We start from the raw sequence: 25,708 nt of genomic DNA on the forward strand, positions 1-25,708 counted from the left end.
GTGTGGCCGATGAGCCGGGTCTTCGCACAAATCAAGTCTCCAGTGACTAGGAGAACGGGATTTATCAGCCCCAGCGATCTCTCTCAGGAGCTTTTTCCCAGATTACTGCTTCTTTGCACAGCAGGGGTGATGACCTGACCCAACTTTCCCAGCAGGTCTCCAGGCTCGAAGATGTGGAGTTTCTTGGGGCTATTTGTCCTCTGCAGCCTGGTCAGCCCCTCGCAAGGAGGCCCAAAAGGATTTTCCCATGGGATCGTGTCCATCTTCAATCCGGCCACTGCAGTCAAATGTAAGAATGCTTTGCGACTCGTGTTTGCACTGGTTAATAAGGAGACAGGCGCGAGTAGCTCCCTTTTCTGCTTGCTCCGAATCACATCCGTTGAAAACTGGTACCACCTAAACTTGCGAAAGAACCTTTTTATTGATTTCCATGGATTTTTTCAGGAAGGGTGTTGATTTCCTGCCCGTTGCTGACACCTGCTTATTTCTTTCCTTGGCACCCCCAGAGTGCAAGGCGTTCGACAGAGCAGCAGTCAGAAAGACTTAGGGGTTAAAGCCAAGAGCTTTGTGGGAGCTATGGAAAGGGGCTTGGGAGAAGAATAAGAGGCATGTTCTAGGAAGCATCTTTCAGGGATAAGCATCAACCACAGGGTTAAGCAGCAGAGACCTTCAAGGCAGCCCAAGGATGCTTCAGGGAGCTGTGTTTGGTTGAGCTGGAGAAATAGGAGACAGTTTGAGTTACAAGAACAAAGGGGCTGGCATGGCGACGTTTTGAAGATCAAGGGGGAGAAATTTGTGCTGCTTGTGGTAGTGGACAGGAAGGCAATCTGGGTATTTAAGGAAGGCCATCACAGTTGTTTTGAAGAGCAGGTTTGTGAACAGAGGAGTCTGAGCTGAGCTGTGATGTTCAGGTGGGGGAGCCGTGAGTTGACCTTTGGCTTACAGCACATCTTGCATCTTGCTATCACTGTTCTTCTTGACTGCTGCCAAAAGAGGCATCTACATGCTTTACAAGTGCAAAAGCCAATTTCGCAAACATTGCAATATAAAGCTCCCTAATTCAAGTACTATGCAATGAAGCAAACGCACTAAAAATATGCAGCAACGAAAACCCCATCTTTTAAAAAATAACAGCAATTTTAAAAAGGTCGAGAAAGGTGTGTCATCCCTTGGGAACCTGAGAGTCTTTTGGGTAAAATTTAGCCATGTTAGAATTTCTACAACATTTTTGCAGCTGCCTTAGCATGTCATCTGCCTAACCAGCTAAGGTTGCAATCCTAGATACATTTACTGTTGAGTAGACATGGATAGGAACAGGCTGTGACACCATCCCCTTCATGTATCTTCTCCTCTGCTCCAAAGTTCACCACCCCAGTCCTTCCATCACGTCATCTGCAGGGCCCTGAGCCCTGGCAAAAAAGAAACAAGGTTTCTTGGACCAGTTTCCAGCATAACATTTCCTGAAAGTCATTGCAATAAGGCTGAATGGCTCATTGAACATTTACTTTGATTTACCTGAGAGCGCTGCTTTGGTGAGAGAAAACTGGTAGAGAAATGCAATATAATGTATCTCAGTGTTCAGTAAACACTGAAAATGTTGTGTGTGTGTGTGTGTGTGTGTGTGTGTGTGTGTGTGTGTGTGTCTTTTTAATAGTTGCCGGGGGCGGGGGTGAAGCTGCATGGTATGTAATAACAGACAACCCACGCCAAGCAAATTATTTTCCACCCACAAGATCCTGTGCTGTGAGTCGTTTCCTGTGTGTTTCAGATGTCTCCTCCATCTTCCTTCGGAACGAGCTTCTCCAGAGCCACTTCTTGGCCATTCAGTTCCCAGATGTCCATCACAAAGATAAGCACCCGGAAAACTGGATTAAGGAGTAAGTAAATGATGAGGCATTTGCAGAGCCATATTTCAGAGTGGAAGGGGAATCGAGGAAAAGAGCCGGACCCAAAGGAGGCCTTGTGCTGGTTCCAAGAGGGCTGTTATCTCATTTTCTGGAACAGCATGGAACACGCTGTGATTTTTAATATAATTCAATGTAGTTCTTGGCTGGCTTTGTTCAGGGATCGCCAGGAATACATCTGAATTTATATATTCCTTTTAGCACCTGACTGCTTAATCTCCTTTGGCTTTTGTTAGCCCAAACTCAAAGCCAGATGAGGTGCAAAGAGAACATGGCAGACATATAAAAACAAACTTTGATGCCCAAAGGAGCCAAGTCCCATCTGTTCCCCCCCCAAAAAAAAAAACCCAAAGAAGACAACCTCCAAGATCAAGGTGGCCAGAGGTCAATGGATGCACGTGGTCACTTGGCACAAGGCAATTGATGTTGTTGTTGTTTAGTCATTTAGTCATGTCTGACTCTTTGTGACCCCCTGGACCAGATCATGCCAGGCATTTCCGTCTTCCACTGCCTCCTGCAGTTTGGTCAGACTCATGTTCGTAGCTTCGAGAACACTATCCAACCATCTCTGTCCTCCCCTTCTCCTTGTGCCCTCCATCTTTCCCAACATCAGGGTCTTTTCCAGGGAGTCTTCTCTTCTCCTGAGGTGGCCAAAGTCTTGGAGCCTCAGCTTCACGATCTGTCCTTCCAGTGAGCACTCAGGGCTGATTTCCTTCAGAATGGAGAGGATTGATCTTCTTGCAGTCCATGGGACTCTCAAGAGTCTCCTCCAGCACCAGAATTCAAAAGCATCCATTCTTCAGCGATCAGCCTTCTTTCATCCAGCTCTCACTTCCATACATCACTACTGGGAAAACCATAGCTTTGACTATACGGACCTTTGTTGGCAAGGTGATGTCTCTGCTTTTTAAGATGCTGTCTAGGTTTGTCTTCGCTTTTCTCCCAAGAAGCAGGAGTCTTTTAATTTCATGGCTGCTGTCACCATCTGCAGTGAAAAATGGAGCCCAAGAAAGTAAAATCTCTCACTGCCTCCATTTCTTATCCCCAAGAGACCATCCGGCTAAAGGGGCGAAGTGCACACATCCCTCTTTAAGCTTCATGAATCTTTGGAGAAATGTGAATTGCAGGTGTTGGGAGAACCTGCCCACACCTGGGACCATGCAAGGCATGGAGAAGGACTTAAAAACTCCCCCCACACACACACTCACTGCCACTTTGGTTCTTCATTTTCTTCTCTGAAGGATACCAGCGTAATTTCCTGGTATTATTTTTACATTATAGTAAATCCTGCAAGAAGGGTTTAAACGGCAGGCATGGAAATTGCAGGCTGAGGAGGAAATGTGGTGAAATTAAGATTAAGATTTGGGGGGAGAGAGAGAGAGAGAGAATTTGAGTGAATATAAAGTTGACTAATTCATGCATCCCTAACTCCTCGTTTAGGGATGCAGGTGGCGCTGTGGGTTAAAGCCTCAGCGCCTAGGGCTTGCCGATCGAAAGGTCGGCGGTTCGAATCCCTGCGGCGGGGTGCGCTCCCGCTGCTCGGTCCCAGCGCCTGCCAACCTAGCAGTTCGAAAGCACCTCCGGGTGCAAGTAGATAAATAGGGACCGCTTACCAGCGGGAAGGTAAACGGCGTTTCCGTGTGCAGCTCTGGCTTGCCAGAGCAGCGATGTCACGCTGGCCACGTGACCCGGAAGTGTCTTCGGACAGCGCTGGCCCCTGGCCTCTTAAGTGAGATGGGCGCACAACCCCAGAGTCTGTCAAGACTGGCCCGTACGGGCAGGGGTACCTTTACCTTTACCTTTAACTCCTCGTTTTGATGCTATAGGAGATGGAGAGGGGGAAATCTGTCTCTAGATACGTTCTCCAGTTCATGCATGATTTTATAAATTTCTGCCACGTATGCTTCCTGGCAATCCTTCCCCTTTCCTTTAATCACATGAGTTCAGTTGCGCCCAAGTGCAGCAAGGTTTGCATGCTCAATGTCAAACCTTTATTGGTATATCAACAAAATTCCAGCCCACACCACTCAAGGAGAAGACCTTAAGCGTTTTCAGCTGTTATGTTCACCATGGACCACTCAGAAGAGCATCATCTGCATCAGGCCAAAGGAGACCATCTAAGCCAGCATCCTGTTCTCACAGGGGCCAACCAGATGTCCATTGTGGGAAAACCTGCAAACGGGATCCAAGCACAAGAACAAACTCTCCCTTCCTGAGGTTTCCAGGAAGTGGTACTCAGAAGCAGTGCTGCCTCCGATTGTGGAGGCGGATCAGGGCCTTCCTGGCTAGGAGACACCAATACCTCTCTCCTCCATGACTTTGTCTCACCCTCTTTTATAGCCATCCAAGTTGGCAACAACCACTGTCTCCTGTGGGAGGGAGTTCCATAGTTTTAGTTAAACAAAAACCACCAAAGGACCACCTTCAGTGAGTTGTGGGTTGCCATGAAAAGGCCACTCAGAGAAGATAATTGCTGTTGCCCCGTGACAAGACAATGGACAGACTGCCATGATCTCTGGCCTGAGAGGTTGGCACTGAGCCTACCTGAAATAAAAGATCTCTTTTGCATCTTGTGTACACAAACTCTTCTCCCAAGTCCAGGCTCTTGATCTCAGATATCTTAAAGGGCAAGTGAGAGGTTGAAGTGAGCGTAAAAAGAATAATCTGGAGCTCTTCCCCCTGTTTCCGCCCTTGGGTGCAATTGAGCAATATTGCAATCCATGCCACGGAGAGGGTGTTTGCTCAGATTCAGTTTGCTCTTATGCTTTCTCAAAGGCATCTGGTCGGTCACAGGGAGAGCACGATGCTGGACTGGATGAGCCATGGCCCTGATCCAGCCGATGTTCTTCTTATTTTCTTAAGTTCTTACCAGCTTGTGGAAGGGGGTGAATGGCAAAGCTACCACCATCACTGAATAATAATAATAATAATAATAATAATAATAATAATAATAATGGGCTACATGGGCTGAGCCTTCTATAGGAGCTGGATCCTAACATCTGAAGGGCTCCAGGTTCCTCGCCACTGCTTGACCACCGGCTCCCAGCTGTAAAGTGGATTATCTCATGCTCTTGAATTTGAGTGAGCCTCCCACATCACCACCACCCCAGCATTAGTCCCCCCCCCCCCCCAATATATAGCCAGCCATGGCCAACTGAACGCCCACTTCATTTCTCTCTGTTGCCTGATTTTCAATCTTCAGGTTGCATGTCGTGAGGGTCTTCACTCCATCGGTCAGTCTGGAGCTGTACGAAAAGGTAGATTCCTTAGTGTGCATCAAGGCCAGATTTCATCTCAGCGGTAAATTGTGAGTTGCACCCCCTTTCCCACTCCCCCCCGCATGCTTTCTGCCTATTTCATTGCTACTGGTTGTCTTTGTTTTGGGTGGGTGGGTGGGTTGCTTCCCAAGTTAAGGCGTTCCTCTGTGGATATTGCAGGGGAGGGTCTGGAAGGCACGATTTATCACTTGCAGGGTTGAACATTTTGTTCCCCTGTGGTTGTTGTTGTCGTCGTTGTTTTAAAGTGTTCTGTCCAAGTGGCACTGCCAGTTCAGGTGGGGGTCCACAAGACTGTGACCTGGGAGCAAGCAGTCGTTGAGAAATGTGCCATCCACTGGGTACAGAAAGCCATAGGACAAGCCCCACTGGTCAGACCAAAGGCCCATCGACCTTGACATCCTGGTTCCAACAGAGGCCTTTCAGGATGTTCATGAGCAGAGCAGGAAAATGTTAGCTCCCAACTGGTGTTTGTTCGCAATCACTGGCCTTCAGTGGCAATGACTTGCCGGAGCTCAGCCCTTGGACTATATATGCACAAGGCTATATGCACAAGGCTATATGCTATATGCTATATGCTATATGCACAAGACTATATATGCACAAGTTCAGCACAAGGCAGCTGTGTGGTGTAGTGGTTAAGAGCGGTAGTCTTGTAATCTGGGGAACCGGGTTCGCGTCCCCGCCCCTCCACATGCAGCTGCTGGGTGACCTTGGGCCAGTCACACTTCTTTGAAGTCTCTCAGCCCCACTCACCTCACAGAGTGTTTGTTGTGGGGGAGGAAGGGAAAGGAGAATGTTAGCTGCTTTGAGACTCCTGAAGGGGAGTGAAAGGCGGGATATCAAATCCAAACTCTTCTCTTCTTCTTCTTCTTCTTCTTCTTCTGCCAGCTGATCATTTTAAGTAGGAGCATAGGAAACCGCCATAATAATAATAATAATAATAATAATAATAATAATAATAATAATAAATTTTATTTATATCCCACCCTCCCCAGCCAAAGCCGGGCTCAGGGCGGCTAACAACACTAAAATAGTGCAACATTCTAGAAACATTATAAAAATTAATTAAAATCAAAATTGATGGCAACCATAAACTAAAGTTCTGTAAAGATTGCCAAAGGAGGGAGTCAGGCTGCGCCCTGACCAAAGGCCTGGTGGAACAGCTCTGTCTTGCAGGCCCTGCGGAAACATGTCAAGTCCTGCAGGGCCCTTGTCTCTTGTGACAGAGCGTTCCACCAGGTTGGAGCCGCAGCCGAAAAAGCCCTGGCTCTAGTTGAGGCCAGCCTAACCTCTCTGTGGCCTGGGACCTTCAAGATGTTTTTATTTGAAGACCGTAAGTTCCTCTGTGGGGCATACCAGGAGAGGCGGTCCCATAGGTACGAGGGTCCTAGGTCGTATAGGGCTTTGAAGGTTAAAACCAGCACCTTAAACCTGATCCTGTACTCCACCGGGAGCCAGTGCAGCTGGTATAGCACCGGATGAATGTGATCTCTAAGCGAAGACCCCGTAAGGAGTCTCGCTGCGGCATTCTGCACCCGCTGGAGTTTTTGGGTCAGTCTCAAGGGCAGCCCCACGTAGAGCGAGTTACAATAATCCAGTCTGGAGGTGACCGTCGTGTGGATCACAGTGGCTAGGTCAGGGCGAGAGAGATAAGGGGCCAACTGCTTAGCTTGGCGGAAATGAAAAAATGCCGCCTGTGTTATAGCTGCAATCTGCGCCTCCATGGAGAGGGAGGTATCGAAGATTACACCCAAACTCTTAACGGACGGTGCTGGCACTAATTGCACTAATTGCACCCCCGCCTTGTACCGAATCAGGCCAGAGGTCTCTATATAGGGCAAGCTTTGGACACACGCCATAGAACCCCAAATACTGATGCTCTCTGCTGGATTAAAAACACAATGCTTTGCCCAGAAACACAGTGGTTTGGTTGGCGGTTAAGGAATGCGGTAGGGGAGGAATCTCACTCGGGTTCTGTTCAATGTCTTTTCATCTCCTAGCTTTTTTGGAAAACACTTTGAGCGAATTGACATCATCATAGACGTGGACATCAAAGCGGAAGTCAGGTTTGAGAGCTATTTTGCGGGCGGCTTCCACATCAGAATGCAAGTGTGCAAGAGTGAATTCGCAATCGCAAGGATCATCTGCCCTTCGCAGTAAGTGCTGACGCAATTCGCTCAGCGTGCAAGTTCCTACAGTTTCGTCTGCATGCCTTTGGCTGAGAGAGCTGCCAGAGTTGGTCCCAGAATCCTTTCAGGAAACCAGATTCCTTCCCAGCCTCAGTACACACTCGGCTTCACTGCCTAAAGGTGGTGTTGTGGGACCATCAAAGGATAACCATTCGAAGAAGTTTTGAGACATTCTTTATTTTGTTTCATTGATTGCTGCTTGTCATCCTGGGCTTCTTTAGGAGGAAGAGTACGATAGAAATGTAAAATATAACAATACAGTACAGTACAGTACAGTACAGTACAGTACTACAATATCAATAACAATATTGAAAGCATGTTTACATTCCAAGCAATGCAAAAATATCATTAGTGGCAGAAGAAGGAACTTTGCTTCTCCTGGCAGCATGACTACAGATTAGGGCTGGGCAATATATTGATACAGTGGTACCTCTGGATGCGAATGGGACGCAACCTGTGTCTGTGCGTGCGCGGGTCACGATTCGCCGCTTCTGCGCATGCGCATGACATCATTTTCAGCGTTTGCACATGCGCACGCGGCGAAACCCGGAAGTAACGTGTTCCGTTACTTCCGGGTCACCTTGGAGTACAACCCAAAGATGCTCAACGTGAAGCAACTTTAACCCAAAGTATGACTGTATATCATCCCAAATCAGTTTGAAATCCACATTGTGATATCGGTTTCATAATTTTTGACCTGACAATATATCATGAATCATGGTATGTGTGCCCACGCGTGCGTGCTATGTAAAATTCGCAGTGGGGGAAAAACCGTGAACCAGCCAATGCTCCTCTCAATTCCTGCAGCCCTTGGTAACTGTGCTGGTCCAGGGTTAATTCTGCCTCATTCAGGGAGGCAATAAATCACAAGAGCAGGTGCCAGCAAAAATCACAATGCGGGGAAAACATAATGCAGCCCAACTTCTCCAGTTCTTGGAAGTGTCTTACACATCTGTAAGATAAGCTTTGCACTCACCAAGAATGTGGGCTTAGAATGAGCTTATAACAAGCTGCTGCTGTCCCAGACCCTTTCCTTCCCTCTTTTGTTACTCTCTTTTTCCTGCAGCTTGTTGGTGAATAAAGTGAGGCCCATTGTAACAACCATCCTTACAGCATCATTCCACAAGACGGTGAGTTGCAGCTCCATGGACCCAGTGTGTGTCAGCCATGAAAGAGGGTTAAATAAGTCTTGGGGATATCATAATACATATATTTGCAGATTACCAAGGTAAACAAGATGCCCCTACAACGATGTCTTCGGGTGCTTTTTAAAGAAAAAGAAAAATTTCCTTAAGAATGGAGAGGTTTGATCTTCTTGAAGTCCATGGGGCTCTCAAGAGTCTCCTCCAGGGGTTGAGGATCACTCCATGGGAACTGTGGCACAAGTCCAAACTCCCCATAAGGCATAAGCGCAAAGCCTAAATTCCAAGTTAAAATGGCCAGATAGGGAGAACAGAACCACGGACAGAGAAATAGTGGGGTCCAGTGATCGATGCAAAGAGCATGAATTCTTACTCCTGGAGACATTTTGAAGACAACCCAGAAGCAAACAACCCAGAAGAAACCAAGGCTTCTCCTTTGTCTTAAATCCCTTGCCTTGCATTTCAGGTGTGCAAAGCTGTGGAAGTGGTCATGGACGTCTCAGGGGTCGATTTTCTACACACTGCCAATGGTGAGTTACTTTGACTAGCTGCCAAAACGTCTCTCTCCTTCATTCTCCTTGCCAACTTCTTGAATGTTTGTTCCTCTTTCTTCTAGAAAAGGAGCCACAAAAGGCTCCTGGGCCTCAGTGCAGCATCAACTTGCCTTGTCAGCAGCATCAGTGCTTTATAAATGCATTGGTTAAATGCATACATTCAGCTACAAGGCCGTGGTAGATAAAGAGGCATAAAAGAAACACAGATAACATCACAAACTGCTCCCAGTGGGTGTCAAGAGGCGACACCAGTTCCTGACCTGCCCACATATACTGTATTCTTTGCATGAGAGCAGAGAGGTCGTTCTTTCGCCTTGGTTTATTAACAGGGTGAAAAAGTTTCCCAAGAGCATAAAAACACAGGTTCCTATTGTTAGCCTTAACATTTGGTTTACTGGACCAATATTCAGTGGCTAAAGTAGAGTTTGCAGTACCCTGGTTCTTATGCTTTGTAAACCACTTAGAAGCCTATTTTGGAATTAAGCAATAACTCATTATTGTCATTGCTGTTAGTTTAGTTTGTTAAATTTCACCATCGATGCCCACTTAAAAAATCCCCAAAGCAATTTCTTATTGTTAATAATAATAATCTGTTACAGACAGCTGGGTCATCCAAAAGCAAACCTTCCAGGCTAAATGTGGGCATGCAAGGACCTAACAGAGTTTCCCTGTTTTCCCTGTTTGTTACATGCAGTGATTATTCTTCATTCAAAAAGAGATGTTTTGCCACTCCTTTGGAGTGGTCTGGGTGTCCCCAGATAGAATGCACTGATATAATCATAATATCATAATCATAATCATAATCATAATCATATATTATTTATACCCCACCCATCTGGCTGGGTTTCCCCAGCCACTCTGGGCGGCTTCCAACAAAGTATTAAAATACAGTGGTCTGTCAAACATTAAAAGCTTCCCTAAAGAGGGCTGCCTTCAGATGTCTTCTAAAAGTCTGGTAGTTGATCTTCTCTTTGACATCTGGTGGGAGGGTGTTCCACAGGGCAGGTGCCACTACCGAGAAGGCCCTCTGCCTGATTCCCTGTAGCCTCACTTCTCGCAGTGAGGGAACCACCAGAAGGCCCTCGGTGCTGGACCTCAGTGTCCGGACTGACGATGGGGGTGGAGACGCTCCTTCAGGTCTACTGGGCCAAGGCCGTTTAGGGCTTTAAAGCATCAACACTTTGAATTGTGCTTGGAAACGTACTGGGAGCCAATGTAGGTCTTTCAAGACTGCTGTTATGTGGTCTCGGCGGCCGCTCCCAGTCACCAGTCTAGCTGCCGCACTCTGGATTAGTTGCAGTTTCCAGGTCACCTTCAAAGGTAGCCCCACATAGAGCTCTATGATCCTTTCCTTATCTTCACTCCCTGTGCCGTGCACTAAATGCATCCTTTGTGCCAGGCAAACGAAGCGTGGTCTGTACGTGATGCCCGTGTTTAGCAGGAAATGGCTCCTTGTGAACAAGATATAGAGTGATACCCTCACTCTGAAGCCCGGCTATCAGCAACTAGGATACTGTAGGCAGCATATGGTACTGCTGGCAAAGAATGTGTGCGTCTGAAAAGTGTGTTTGTGAGAGTGTAACGCCATCGCTGTGTTTTCTTCCTTGCAGTGTTTTTCTCCGTGGGCACAGTGGCCACCATGCAATATCAGCTCGCCAGCCTGCCATTGATAACTTCAAACTACGTCGCGCTGGAATTCAATGTAAGGAGCGTGTGTGACTACAAAGTCCCCCAGCCCAGGGTCTTTCTCCTCCTGAAGGGAAGCTGAGCTCCATACAAAACGTACACAGAGGAGATCCGCCTTGCACTCAGAATTAGCCTAGGGAATATTCACAGTCATAGAATCATAGAATCATAGAGTTGGAAGAGACCACAAGGGCCATCGCGTCCAACCCCCTGCCTAGCAGGAAACACCATCAGAGCACTCCTGACATATGGTTGTCAAGCCTCTGCTTAAAGACCTCCAAAGAAGGAGACTCCACCACACTCCTTGGCAGCAAATTCCACTGTCAAACAGCTCTTACTGTCAGGAAGTTCGATTCTCTGGAGCAGCAGAAAACAACCTTTCTTCCTCCTCTATGTGACATCCTTTTATATATTTGAACATGGCTATCATATCACCCCTTAACCTCCTCTTCTCCAGGCTAAACATGCCCAGCTCCCTTAGCCGTTCCTCATAAGGCATCGTTTCCAGGCCTTTGACCATTTTGGTTGCCCTCCTCTGGACACGTTCCAGTTTGTCAGTGTCCTTCTTGAACTGTGGTGACCAGAACTGGACACAGTCCTCCAGGTGAGGTCTGACCAGAGCAGAATACAGTGGCACTATTACTTCCCTTCATCTAGATGCTATACTCCTATTGATGCAGCCCAGAATTGCATGGGATGTTGCGCTGGCTGCTTGCAAAAAAAATAAAAATGGCTCTTTTTAAAGGATTAATGGAATCGGTTTGGTTGGCGGCCATTAGCCGTGGCAGCCAAAAACGGCCAGTTTCAACTCACCAATCCCACTAGCCTGTGCTAGGACTTCTGCTAGCCCACCAGGGCTTCCTTCCTCACCTGCACCCTTCCCCCAGCCCCAATTGATGTGGGGGTATTGGGAGAACCCCCAGAGCAGTACATGGGGGGAGGAGGAGAGGTATTTTTGCGCTCTTAGATTCTTAGGCGGGTACATTCAGCATGTCAAGAAACTGTTGGGATCCAACTCCCAGATACAGTGGCACCTCGGGTTAAGAACTTAATTCGTTCTGGAGGTCCATTCTTAACCTGAAACTGTTCTTAACCTGAAGCACCACTTTAGCTAATGGGGCCTCCTGCTGCCGCTGCGCCGCCGGAGCACGATTTCTGTTCTCATCCTGAAGCAAAGTTCTTAACCCGAGGTAATATTTCTGGGTAAGCAGAGTCTGTAATCTGAAGTGTCTGCAACCCGAGGTACCACGGTACCAGGATTCCAAGACTGTGGGCTGGAGAGTGATAAAGGTAAAGGGACCCCTGACCATTAGGTCCAGTCGCGGCCGACTGGGGTTGCAGTGCTCATCTCACTTTATTGGCCAAGGGAGCTGGCGTACAGCTTCCGGGTCATGTGGCCAGCAGGACTAAGCCGCTTCTGGCGAACCAGAGCAGCGCACAGAAATGCCGTTTACCTTCCCGCCGGAGCGGTACCTATTTATCTACTTGCACTTTGACGTGCTTTCAAACTGCTAGGTTGGCAGGAGCAGGGACCGAGCAGCGGGAGCTCACCCCGTCGCGGGGATTCGAACCACCGACCTTCTGATTGGCAAGCCCGAGGCTCTTTGGTTGAACCCACAGCGCCACCTGATAAAGTGATAAAGGCTACCATTATTTTGAGTAACAGCGCTGTGCTTTTTTGCTCTTTCTCCAACTGCTTTCCAGATGATCATCCGTACTGGGGGACGATACATTACCCTCCCTGTCGGCGCAGGGCCTGTCACCCTCCCTGTCTTGCATCACCATGGTTTCTGCCTCGGGATGTCTCAGGCCAGCCTGGACGCCATCCTCATGGTTCTGATCCAGATCCGGACGCAAGAGTTCATTTCCACCCCGGAAGTGGTAAGTGGCGGCACGTCAGGTAGAAGGCTTGCAAATTTCTCTGCTTGGCTCATCAAAATTTGCAGGGGGAGGCAGAAGGGGGGGGCAGCTGCCTCGGGCAGCAGAGACTGAGTCATGTGACCCCAGCACCCAGCTAGCCTTTCGCCTTTGGGTGCAGAAGAGGACGCTTACTTTTTCTTTATTTTTCTAATCATTTTTATTTGATTTTACAAATACAAAATTATAACAGTCCAAATGTATTTCCATAGATAGATAGATAGATAGATAGATATAGATAGATAGATATAGATAGATAGAGAGATAGAGAGATAGAGAGATAGAGATAGAGATAGAGATAGAGATAGAGATAGAGATAGAGATAGATAGAGAGAGAGAGAGATGATAGATAGATAGATAGATAGATAGATAGATAGATAGATAGATAGATAGATAGATAATTTATTACGGTCGGAGACCAGCGTATAAAACACACTTGGGGGTAACTCCCCAGAAAGAAAACAAACCGTTAAAACAATGTACAACAATAAATTTAAAATTTATATATGCGATAAGCATATAGACGCTTAAAACTTTAAGATATTCCATATATAGAGATTACTCTGAATCTTGCAACTTCCCCCCATCTCCTCCCTGGGTCTCATTATCAACATTTACAACTGCATATTATTCCATAATCTATATTCTACATCAATCCATATTATCCATGGTATTTGTTACATTACAAGGGAGATTAAAATTCTGCTGATGTTTCCATCTGCTTGCAGTGGTCTCTTAAATAACTTACAAATTTTCCCCATTCCTTTTTTTAAAGTTGTAATAATAAATAATAATCTTTTATTGTCACTACACCACCTCTGTGCAGTGAAATTAAATGAGCCCCCCCTCCCCCATACACTCAGTCTGGTTTGCGCTCTGTGTGCTTGTCGGAATTCAATTGCACCACTATTTTATTTTATTTTTAAGTTTTTGTCCTCTTGGTTCCCGTGTTTTCCAGTCAGTTTTGCCATTTCAGCGTAGTCCATCAGCTTAACTTGCTATCGCTCCCTGGTAGCCACTTTGCCTTCTTTTCATCTCTGGGCTAGTAGCATCCGGGTGGCTGTTGTCCCATACATAAAAAGTCTTTTCTGATCTTTTGGGATGTCGGTACCTAAAATTCCTAACAAAAAAGCTTCTGGTTTTTTAACAAAGGTTATTTTAAACATTTTTAGTAGAGGACGCTTATCTATCCTGTCGCCAATGTTTAGGCACATTTCAATTGACAGTGCAGTAGTTTATCTTAAAAAAAGATTTCATTTATTCATTCACTAAATTTATATCCCTCCCTTCCACCAAAGGAGCCCAGGGAGGCAAACATGCTGATGCTACAACATCATAGTTAAAACATCTCAACACAGTTAAACACTTTCCGCCATCGGATGGCTGGGTATAAATATAAAAGGATAAATATAAATATAAATATAAATATAAAAGGATAAGGAGAGGCCTCGTGTCACCCTTCATCGCAGAAAGCAAAATGGAATTAGATGTTCCTTCTGCTATGTCCTTAGGGAAGGGCGTTCTGACACATCAGAGCACCCATTGAACTACCTTGCATGCTGGAGGGTCAAAGTCAGAGGGTCTTTGTGGTGCAACAACGACCCACTTAATTTAAATGAAGCTTTAATAATAATAATAATAATAATAATAATAATAATAATAATAATAATATATTTATACCCCACCCATCTGGCTGGGTCTCCCCAGCCCCCCAGGCGGCTTCCAACAAAGTATTAAAATACAGTGGTCTGTTAAACATTAAAAGCTTCCCTAAACAGGGCTGCCTTCAGATGTCCTCTAAAAGTCTGGTAGTTGTTGTTCTATATGACACCTGATGGGAGGGCGTTCCACAGGGCGGGTGCCACTACCGAGAAGGCCCTCTGCCTGGTTCCCTGTAGCTTTGCTTCTCGCAATGAGGGAACCGCCAGAAGGCCCTCGGCGCTGGACCTCAGTGTCCAGGCAGAACGATGGGGGTGGAGACGCTCCTTCAGGGATACAGGACTGAGGCCATTTAGGGCTTTCAAGGTCAGCACCAACACTTTGAATTGTGCTCGGAAACGTACTGGGAGCCAATGTAGGTCTTTCAAGGCTGTTTTTATATGGTCTTGGCGGCCACTCCCAGTCACCAGTCTAGCTGCCGCATTCTAGATTAGTTGTAGTTTCCGGGTCACCTTCAAAGGTAGCCCCACGTAGAGCGCATTGCAGTAGTCCAAGCGGGAGATAACTAGAGCATGCACCACTCTGGCGAGACAGACTGTGGGCAGGTAGGGTCTCAGCCTGTGTACCAGATGGAGCTGGTAGACAGGCTGAGACCCTACCTGCCCACAGTCTGTCTCGCCCAGGCTGCACACCTGGTCCTTCAGGGGCACAGTTACCCCATTCAGGACCAGAGAGTCCTGACCATTAGGTCCAGTCGTGACCGACTCTGGGGTTGCGGCGCTCATCTCGCTTTATTGGCCGAGGGAGCCGGCGTATAGCTTCCGGGTCATGTGGCCACACATGCCCACCTCCTGTCCCCCCAAAACAGTACTTCTGTCTTTTGAAAAGATCTGCCATTTTCAACGCAACGCCATTTTGTGCCAACAGTTCTCCGCTGCCAGCGAGCTGACGACCGTCGTTGCGTCTCTTCTGTCACATCAAAAGGTGAGCGGATGTTTGCTTTTAAGAAGTGTGTGCCTTGTTTTATCTTCAAAAGCCACACCGTCGATAAGGATGGCGATAAAAACCATCAAAGGGGCACAGTAAAGCAAAGTAGCAGCAAATCACCCTTAGCAGGCAAAATCCAACAAAAACATTTATGTAGGAAACTGCAGAGAAGTTCATAAAGGGCACGGCCCTGTCGCAAGCAGCGGGGGCGGGGGTAGAGAATGTGCAAAAAGCCCCCAGCAAAAAAGTATCAAAGGCTTGTTGACACAGACAAGTCTTTGGCCGGGCATCTAAAAAGGGAAAGCATTGCTGCAGGCAGCTGTGGTTGGTGCAATGTGAGACGGGCAGGTGGAAGGCAAGGAGGCCAACAAGGAGGCCAACTAACCCTAACCCTAACCCTAACCCTAACCCTAACCCTAACCCTAACCCTAACCCTAACCCTAACCCTAACCCTAACCCCAACCCCATCTTCCTTTTCCCAGCTGAGTTCTGCTGAGGCCAAGGAAGAGCAGGAACCTGACCGACAGTTGCATCCCCTAGACCAGGTATAGGCAAACTCCGGCCCTCCAGATGTTTGGGACTACAATTCCATCATCCCTGACCACTGGTCCTGTTAGCTAGGGATGATGGGAATTGTAGTCCCGAACATCTGGAGGGCTGAAGTTTGCCTATGACTGCCCTAGACCAGGGTTTCCCAAACTTGGGTCTCCAGCTGTTTTTGGACTACAACTCCCATCATCCCCAGCTAGCAGGACCAGTGGTCAGGGATGATGGGAATTGTAGTCCAAAGACCTGGCAACCTAATTTTGGGAAACCCAGGCCTAGACTGGTTATAAGTTAAGGAGGCAGGAAAGTGAGGGCAGGCTGATGTTTGTGGGGCAGTGCCCTATTTGCCTTAATGAAGCAGCCTCCACCAGCTGCAGGTCTGAGGGACCTTGGGGAAAGATCCTGCCCCAGTGACTCGCCACAAGCACATGCCCACGTCCAGGCATCTTTATTTTCATCTGTTGGTCCAATTTGTCCATCGCTTTTTCTTGCCCAGCAAAGCAACTTACAGCCAAACAAACAGATAACACTCCCCGCACAGATACATTAAAACCAGGAGAGAGAAACGCATCAAAAATATCATTTGTGCCCCACACTTTTCACAGTGCCCCAAGTGTCCTCTGAAGGCGCCGCTGAAAATCACCATCTCTTTGGTCGGGATCCGGAGGATTATCCTGGAGCCCAAGAGAGCCATCATTGAGCTTTCTGTCGAGATTGCCTTGTTGGCGAAAGGTCCGTCCGGGTCCCTCGTTGGTCTCTTTGTCATGAAGGCCGTAAGTGTTGGAATCAAGAGTTTTCTGCGTGGCTTGGCTTTCAAGTCCAGAGAATGGCAGGGAGGAAGGACTTTTCCAGTCTCCCCACCATCTGAGACGTTTTCCTCCCCCCTTGTCTGATTGCAGAACTTAAAACTGAGTGTCCATGCCTCTGTTTTCGGCGGCAGACTGTTCTTCACTACAAAACTGACCAGGTATCTTGCCTCACTATTGCACGATCGCTTAGTCTCGGGAAGTCGAAGCAGAGCAGGAGTGGACTTCTTCGCAACTTGTGCGATGTTCTAGAGCAACCTTACCCAACCTGGTGCCCTCCAGATCTTTTGTAGTATAGCTCCCTTCAGCTGCAGTCAGACCCTGCTGCTGTGCGGTTGAGCTTGGAGTGAAAGAAGCCCAGCAGTCTTGTCCAGACCAGAAAGCAAGCCTGACCTGGAACCAGAAGTCTTTATAAGGCTCAAGGGATATCACCTGACTTACTCTGGTCTATTGGGATAAAGAGCATTCCTAATAATAATAATAATAATTTATTATTATTTATACCCCGCCCATCTGGCTGGGTTTCCCCAGCCACTCTGGGCGGCATCCAACAGCATATTGAAATACAAAACCAATTAAACATTAAAGGCTTCCCTAAACAAGGCTGCCTTCAGATGTCTTCTAAAAGTCTGGTAGTTGTTTTTCTCTTTGACATCTGGTGGGAAGGGCGTTCCACAGGGCAGGAGCCACTACTGAGAAGGCCCTCTGCCTGGTTCCCTGTAACTTGGCTTCTCGCATTGAGGGAACCGCCAGAAGGCCCTCGGAGCTGGACCTCAGTATCCGGGCAGAACGATGGAGGTGGAGACGCTCCTTCAGGTATACTGGGCCAAGGCCATTTAGGGCTTTAAAGGTCAGCACCAACACTTTGAATTGTGCCTGGAAACCTACAGGAAGCCAATGTAGGTCTTTCAAGACTGGTGTTGTATGGTCTTGGTGGCTGCTCCCAGTCACCAGTCTAGCTGCTGCATTCTGGATTAGTTGCCTGTGTGGCTGGGTGTCCAGCAGTTCCTTATTTTGGTCAGTCCTGGGAGGCTGCATGACATGAATTGTCATGTCCGTCCTTTCTTTTGGGATGTAACTGCTCACTTGGATCCTCCATCATGTCTCTCTTGACCCTTGTATACAACTTCTTCTTTCCACAGTCTTGAGCTGCTCCTGGTTTCTTCCCAAGTTGGACCTGTTAACGTAAGCTCTTTTCCATTTAGTGATCGACCGAATTGATTTGACGCCTTGATTGCCCCTTCCGTAGGGACAAGAATTGGCTACAGTATTAAAGGAGCAGAAATAGAGACACAGCTAGCTAGACAGAGAGACAGAACAATCTGACACGCAAACATTTGCTTAAATAGGGGACCCCCTAGAACAGGCATAGGCAAACTCAGCCCTCCAGATGTTTTTGGGACTACAACTCCCATCATCCCTGTCCACTGGTCCTGTTTGCTAGGGATGATGGGAGTTGTAGTCCCAAAGCATCTGGAGGGCCGAGTTTCCCTATGCCTGCCCTAGAAGCTTCATCTTGGCCGTGGGAAGCCAGGCAAAACAGAGAGATGGAGCAATGTTTGTGGAAGGGAGATGAAATTTGGCTCCAGAGAGCTTCAGGGGGGTAGGGGCAGGACTCTGACTCAGGAGAGGGGGCCAGTGATTTGTAGGGAACTGTACCAGCCAGGAGACAAGAGTCGTAGGAGGGGGAAGCTTCAGGGCCAGAAGGTGGGGCACAGGATGGGTCAGAAGAGGAGGAGGAAGCAGGTCAGGCAAGTGAAGGGCCAGGTGCTTCCCCTCCATCTCCTGCACCACAGTATCCCAGAACCAGGAGGGGACTGAAGAGGGAAGAGCAGAGGCAGTTTCCACGCAGGCATAGTCTCTGGCTGCATGCACACAGTGTGGTGTAGTGGTTAAGAGCAGTAGTCTCGTAATCTGGGGAACCGGGTTCGCGTCTCCGCTCCTCCACATGCAGCTGCTGGGTGACCCTGGGCTAGTCACACTTCTTTGAAGTCTCTCAGTCCCACTCACCTCACAGAGTGTTTGTTGTGCAGGAGGAAGGGAAAGGAGAATGTTAGCCGCTTTGAGACTCCTGATGGGGAGTGAAAGGCGGGATATCAAATCCAAACTCTTCTTCTTCTTCTTCACAGCCCGTTGGGGGGAGGTACATAAAGTGGTGGAGGGGGAGTGGTCCACTGTTGCTGCAAATGCCCCAATGAGTGCAAACGTGGGAATAGCTGCCTAAATGCTAAACTGGTGTAGGTGGGTAAGGTAAAGGTAAAGGGACCCCTGACCATTAGGTCCAGTTGTGGCCGCCTCTGGGGTTGCAGTGCTCATCTCGCTCTATGGGCCGAGGGAGCCAGCGTACAGCTTCTGGGTCATGTGGCCAGCATGACTAAGCCGCTTCTGGCGAACCAGAGCAGCACACAGAAACGTCGTTTACCTTCCCGCCGGAGCAGTACCTATTTATCTACTTGCACTTTTGACATGCTTTCGAACGGCTAGGTGGGCAGGAGCAGGGACCGAGCAACGGGAGCTCACCCCGTCGCGGGGATTCGAACCGCCGACCTTCTGATCGGCAAGTCCTAGGCTCTGTGGTTTAACCCACAGCGCCACTCGGAGCCAAAGAAGTGACTGCTAAGCTGCAAATGGAAAGGATCCTGACTCTGAATGAATTCCACTGGAGGACCCTTTTTTGCTGCCCTGCAATTGACACAATCTTCTCTAGATCGTATTTCCTGGAGAGGTGTTGTCAAGGAGGCATTGCAAACCACCCGAGACTTAAATCCTCCATGGGGATCAATCAACTCATCTCACAAGAAGCAGTTGTTGAGGAGGTCATTTGCGCTGATAGAAAGCAAACCGCCCCAGCCCACGCACCTCGGTTAAAATGCCCCTCTTGAGCTGGATCCAGTCTGAATCCCCCTTGCGACGGTGCATACATTCTCTGCCAGTTTGATTCCTGGATCACTGCCTCCGCTGTTCTGTCTTACAGGTCTCTGTCCTCGTGAAGTTGATGAAGTTGCTTATAGCAGAAACGTTTGTGCCACAAGTCAACGGTAAGACAGCTTAAGTCCTATCTCTGACACACCCTCTATACATGAAAAGCCCTCTCACACTTTGACTTTCCAGGGAAAACCCACTCCTTAGCTCTAAATCAGAGCCAACGGCAATCTGGAGAAAATTCAAATAGCTGTTTGCTCCGATGGAGCACTAAAGAGCAGTTTTCCTTGGAGAAAGCAGCAGGATGAGACAAAGTACAGATAAGCTCTAATACTGATCTCGACCTTCCCAAGTTCATGGAGCCACAACTGCAACACAACACATAAGAGCGTTTAGATTCTCCATTTTTGTTTTTTTATATATATAATTTTTTATTAGTTTTTTTAACATACCATTTTCAACACTAATTAAACATATTTTTACATCTTACTCAATTTTTTTGACTTCCATCAGTCCTGTCTGAAAATTTTCCAATGTAATCTCTTAGTATGCATTTCTTATTTTCCCTGTTACATTTAAAACTCATAACCAATATCTCCATTCTTTATCTACTTTGTAGCACTTCGCATATTCCTCCTTACAAAACTTCTTGTAGTCCTACTAGCATAATTTGTTGGTTACAATTGCTTTTCAAATAGTTCATATGCTTCTTCCAATCTTCTGTAAATCTCTGGTCCCGCAGGTTTCGAATCCTTCCTCTCATTTTGTCCAATTCCGCATAGTCCATTAATTTCGTCTGCCATTCTTCTTTCGTCGGAATTTCTTCTTGCTTCCATTTCTGGGCTAACAATACTCCTGTTGCAGTTGTTGCCTATAAAAACAATTTAACATCTTGCCTATTAATGTCCTGACCTATAATACCAAGTAAAAATGCTTCTGGTTTTTTAAAAAATGTATTCTCCATTTTTGTTGGTGCGTTTCTTTGTATGTGGATTTGGATGGCGCCTTGTACTCCTCCTTTCGACAACTCCTGCAGCCCAACCGGTGCCAAAGGTCTTGTTCTGCTTCCCTTTAGACCACATCAGTGAGGCTGAGAGGGCGGTCTTGTTGTGTGAGCATCCCAGGACCTCCGGGGACACTGCCTAGGCTTGTGCTCCGGTGTGCTGGGCCCAGGGGTAACCCGAGTAACGCGATCCAGGTCCGGTCCCAAATCCAAGGGTTCCGTGAGGAGTCAGTTAAACAGGGCTAAGGCAGGACACGAGGCAGGAAACCAGGCGAGGTCAGGCACAGGATCACAGGCAGGTTCAGGCAAACAGCAACATTGCTCCCGCAACCTGGGGCAGGGTCCAGCAGCCTTTTATCTCTGTCAGGGCAGTCCTGATCCCCCAGTGACTCACCTCCCTGTCTCGCCCGAAAGTGAGCACTCCCCCTGCGAGTACTCAGGTCTCTCCTTCTCTCAGACCTTAGTCTCTGCAGCTCGGGAGACGTCGCTGGGTTACTAGACCCAGAGGCCACCTCAGCCTCTCCTGATCCAACCGGTAGTGGAGCAGCTGTAAGTGATGGCCCAGCTGGAGGCAATGAGGTAATCCCCGCAGCTGGAGCCAGGGCAGGCTCGGGCCCCTGACTCGGCCCAGCTGGTGCTTGTTGCAGGGGAACCTGTGCAGACTGGGACTCTTCAGAATCAGGCCCCGGACTTGGTTCAGATGATGCCTGAGGCAAAGGATCCGGTGCGGACTGAGACTCCTCTGGGTCTGAGTCCAAGCCAGAGTCCCAGGCCATCATACCCAGGGAGGTCACTTCAGTGTTGCTAATGCAGCTGTTTGACTCGTCTAGGCCAATGAAAAGTTTTGGGAATGCTGGTCTAGACTATGGCTCAGACATGACCAAAAGAAAATGCTCCTTTCTGCTCTTCTTTGCTATTGTGCTTATTCTGGTTGCTTTTTTCAGAGTGCCTGGACGTCGGGATCCCTCTGCCTCCAGTGCTGCACATTCGCTGGAATTATCCGGCGATTCACTTTACGCAGGTAAATCTACCAGTGGTACCTTGCATCCAGCCACACATCCAAACGTGTCTGGGCTCTCTGCTCCATGTTCTCCCCATTAGCAAATCCCACACATAAGATGCTTACCCATGAATTTCTACATGCTAGGACTACTGGACCAGCCAGATAATCTGCTTTCCAGGAGCAATATTCCTTATATATAACTTCCCTAGCAGACCCTCTTCTCTACAGTGTAGCCCTGATTCAGCTCTAGCTGTGGTAAACTATGAGTAAGAACTAGTGGCTCTGGATGGAGATGCATATCTCATAATAATAACATAAGATGGAGGTTAACAGATTGAGGTTGAATCCTGACAAGACAAAAGTACAGTGGACGCTCGGGTAGCGAATGTGATCCTTGCGGAAAGCACGTTCACAACCTGCAGCATTCGCAACCCGCAGTGCCACGTCTGCGCACGTGCGGGTCGCGATTCGGCACTTCTGTGCATGCGCAAAGTGTGATTTAGCACTTCTGCGCATGCGCAAGTGCCAAAACCTGGAAGTAACCCGTTCCGGTACTTCCAGGTTTGATGCAGTGCGCAACCCGAAATCACACAACCCGAAGTGCCTGTAACCCGAGGTATGACTGTACTGTTTTGGGGGGACAAGGGACGGGCAGGTGTGGGGGACTCCCTGGTCCTGACTGGGGCAACTGTGCCCCTGAAGGACCAGGTACGCAGTCTGTGAGTCATTTTGGACTCACAGCTGTCCATGGAGACGCAGGTCAGTTCTGTGTCCAGGGCAGCTATTTACCAGCTCCATCTGGTGCACAGGCTGAGACCCTCCCTGCCCGCTGTCTGTCTCGCCAGAGTGGTGCATGCTCTGGTTATCTCCCGCTTGGACTACTGCAATGCGCTCTATGTGGGGCTACCTTTGAAGGTGACTCGGAAACTACAACTAATCCAGAATGCGGCAGCTGGACTGGTGACTGGGAGCAGCGGCCGAGACCACATAACACTGGTCTTGAAAGACCTACATTGGCTCCCAGTATGTTTCCATACGAGTCCAGCAGCCTGTTCTCACAGCAGCCAACCCCACAGCAGCCAGCAGGATCCAAGCACAAGTGCACTCTCCCCTGCTGCAATTCCCAGAAATTCCCAGCAGGAGGACTTTAAATAAAATTACAAACTGATGTGGATAGCTGATTGGGAAAAATGGAGAGGAATTGAAATGGATAGATTCTTCTATCCCTAGTTTCCATGGGCTGGAATGCAGAGAGAAGGCATGAAGACTCCTAGATCTTCTGCTCTTCACTGCTTAGAGCTTCCTCCAGCACTCAGCTTCTTCCTAAATTATGTAGGCCTGTCCTAATACGATCCCCACCATTTATTTATGGGAGTTGTTGTTTAGTCGTTTAGTCATGTCTGACCCCCTGGACCAGAGCACGCCAGGCACTCCTGTCTTCCACTGCCTCCCGCAGTTTGGTCAAACTCATGCTGGTAGCTTCGAGAACACTGTCCAACCATCTCGTCCTCTGTCGTCCCCTTCTCCTTGTGCCCTCCATCTTTCCCAACATCAGGGTCTTTTCCAGGGAGTCTTCTCTTCTCATGAGGTGGCCAAAGTCTTAGAGCCTCAGCTTCAGGATCTGTCCTTCCAGTGAGCACTCAGGGCTGATTTCCTTCAGAATGGATAGGTTTGGTCTTCTTGCAGTCCATGGGACTCTCAAGAGTCTCCTCCAGCACCAGAATTCAAAAGCATCCATTCTTCGGCGATCAGCCTTCTTTATAGTCCAGTTCTCACTTCCATACATCACTACTGGGAAAACCATCGCTTTAACTATACAAATCTTTGTTGGCAAGGTGATGTCTCTGCTTTTTAGGATGCTGTCTAGGTTTGTCATTGCTTTTCTTCCCAAGAGAAAATGCTTTTCTCCCAGATATCACCATCTGTTATTTATGCGCAACAATGAGCTAAACCTTTCGCTTTTCCAACGTCTGCAGGGGATGCTGGGATTGTGTGTGTGAGATGGCCAAGGGGACCTCGCATCCGAAGACATTCCACCTGGTTTCGGCTGCGGCAGAAAGTCAAGAGGGATATCTTAGCAAGAAAGAAGAACCTATACCTATCTTATCCTTTATTTTCCTAACTGTGAACCGCCTGAGACCCCCGGGTATAGGGCAGTATATAAATTATAATTATAATAATAATAATAAAAACAACGATAACATTTTGCACTTTGTTTCCTGCCTGGGGTCAAGTTGAGGGTGATTTGCACAAAGGCTAGATGCTAGTAGCAGGACACTCTCAAATAGGAGGCAGGAGCCTTAGCATAGTCTGTAGGTGGTTAGGCCTTGGGTGTTTTCCATTAATGGAAAAGATGGATACAAAAAATAATATTAGAAAGGTAAGAGTGGACTCTTAAGTTTGGCATTGCAAACCCATGCTGAATTTTAGCATGAGTCTGGGTCTGAATGTGCTTCAGTGTGCTTCAGAGAGCCAGTGTGGTGTAGTGGTTAAGAGCGATAGACTCGTAATCTGGTGAACCGGGTTTGCGTCTCCACTCCTCCACATGCAGCTGCTGGGTGACCTTGGGCCAGTCACACTTCTTTGAAGTCTCTCAGCCCCACTCACCTCACAGAGTGAGGAGACTGTTAGTCGCTTTGAGACTCCTTAGGGTAGCGATAAAGCAGGATATCAAATCCAAACTCATCTTCTCTGTGTTAGGCTGCGGGTCCAATGCAAAGGAGCAGAAGCGTAAAACACAGAAGACCAGGTAGCTCAATTATTCCAGACTACAGGTGAAAGATCTCACATCTTAGAGCTCTCCTATGGAAACAGAGCATCTCCCTAGGCATAGAAAGCTAGCAGATTGAAACGAAGAGTTCAGCATAGGCTTCTTCTTGGCATGCTACATTTCTGTGTGTAGGGAGGGAGGCACAACTGGGGGGGGGGCGGCATTCAAACATGCAAGCCTCCATCTGAGGTATGACCTTCACCACTCCACTCTATGAATCAGAGATATCGCCCCAGAGGGAGAAAACAATAGTTTGATATGCACAGTTTTCAAATGACCTTATTCAAAGGCACTTGTTAAGCTTCATGCCCAAAGGCACACTTCTCCATTGTCTCCCGAGATAGACAGATGCCAACTACAGTTTCTTGTCCCTCAGTCACCTGTACAATTTAGGTGCTTTTTAAGCTTTGAGCGCTGGATCGTGGGTGATATTCTAGGCTCATGGTGTCTCTCTCCACAATAAAACTTCTTCGCTTTTCTCAACGGCCAGAGAGTGTTTCTGTTTTGTGATGCTGCCCGTGATCCTTGTGACTGCTTTGGCTCCTTTGGCCGCAACCAGAAACAGCAGCTGCATTCAGTATTTCAGGGCTGACATCCATAAAACATCAACGCAACAACTTCTCTGGGCCCCTGCGGACAGATACTCTCCTGGTTATGGGCTCCAGGGGGGCATTAAACCATAAACGCCCTTCACTGTTATGTGACTAATGTTGTCATTTGCACAGCAACTCTTTGCATCACTGTCTGGCGCAAGGGCTGCTGTAAGCAAAGACGATGGGGAACGATGCTGGAATTAGAGTGGAAGGAGACCCAGGGGAGGAAGCGGTTGTGAGGCCCCTAAAATACCTGGAAAATAAAAATGCCACTGTGTGCTTTTTAAAAGTAAGGAAGGAGTAGCATGTGGAGGGAGCCAGCTGCACATGGAGCACGGGCCGCTATAATCCAACTTGTGGATCAGGCATGGCCAAGATCCACTCAAGGGTTCCTCCTGAACACCCTATGCAAAGGAGACAGACGTGGCCCTCTCGTATTTTAACTCTGGGCCATATACAACTCCCACCAGGAAAACTAAGGACTGGGGGAACCCCTAAAATAGATATGGGGGTGCATGGGGAGAGGAGAGAGAGAGGAAGTCCCATTGTGAAGGCGAAAGCCCTTGTGCTGTAACTGAGAAACTTCATTGGCTAAAACCCTACAGAGCATGATGGTCGGCTATTTCATTCTGAAAATGGCTGGAACACCCCCAAGCAATTGAGATCAGAAAGAGTATTTTAATGAGACAAAACAACACATGATGGACATGATCCAGTTGCATTTCAGCACTTGCAAATCCCATTGATTT

At 47.9% G+C, this 25,708-nt stretch overlaps 1 protein-coding gene across 1 annotated transcript; it reads left to right on the top strand.

Moving 5' to 3' along the window:
* Nucleotides 1-171: 171 nt before the first annotated feature.
* Nucleotides 172-24,644, top strand: LOC307219191 (BPI fold-containing family B member 4-like; the record flags this gene model as incomplete). The annotated part of the gene is made up of 15 exons (XM_079982194.1): nucleotides 172-289; nucleotides 1,769-1,877; nucleotides 5,107-5,211; nucleotides 7,183-7,338; nucleotides 8,438-8,501; nucleotides 8,980-9,043; nucleotides 10,678-10,769; nucleotides 12,458-12,634; nucleotides 15,257-15,313; nucleotides 16,468-16,635; nucleotides 16,762-16,829; nucleotides 17,811-17,853; nucleotides 19,643-19,706; nucleotides 21,538-21,614; nucleotides 23,573-24,644. 15 exons carry the CDS (start codon nucleotides 172-174, stop codon nucleotides 23,594-23,596), a joined length of 1,386 nt encoding a protein of 461 aa, XP_079838320.1. The 3' UTR covers nucleotides 23,597-24,644.
* Nucleotides 24,645-25,708: the final 1,064 nt, after the last annotated feature.

Source organism: Podarcis cretensis (assembly GCF_951804945.1).
Source record: "Podarcis cretensis genome assembly, chromosome: 6".
Classification (NCBI taxonomy): Eukaryota; Metazoa; Chordata; class Lepidosauria; order Squamata; family Lacertidae; genus Podarcis; species Podarcis cretensis.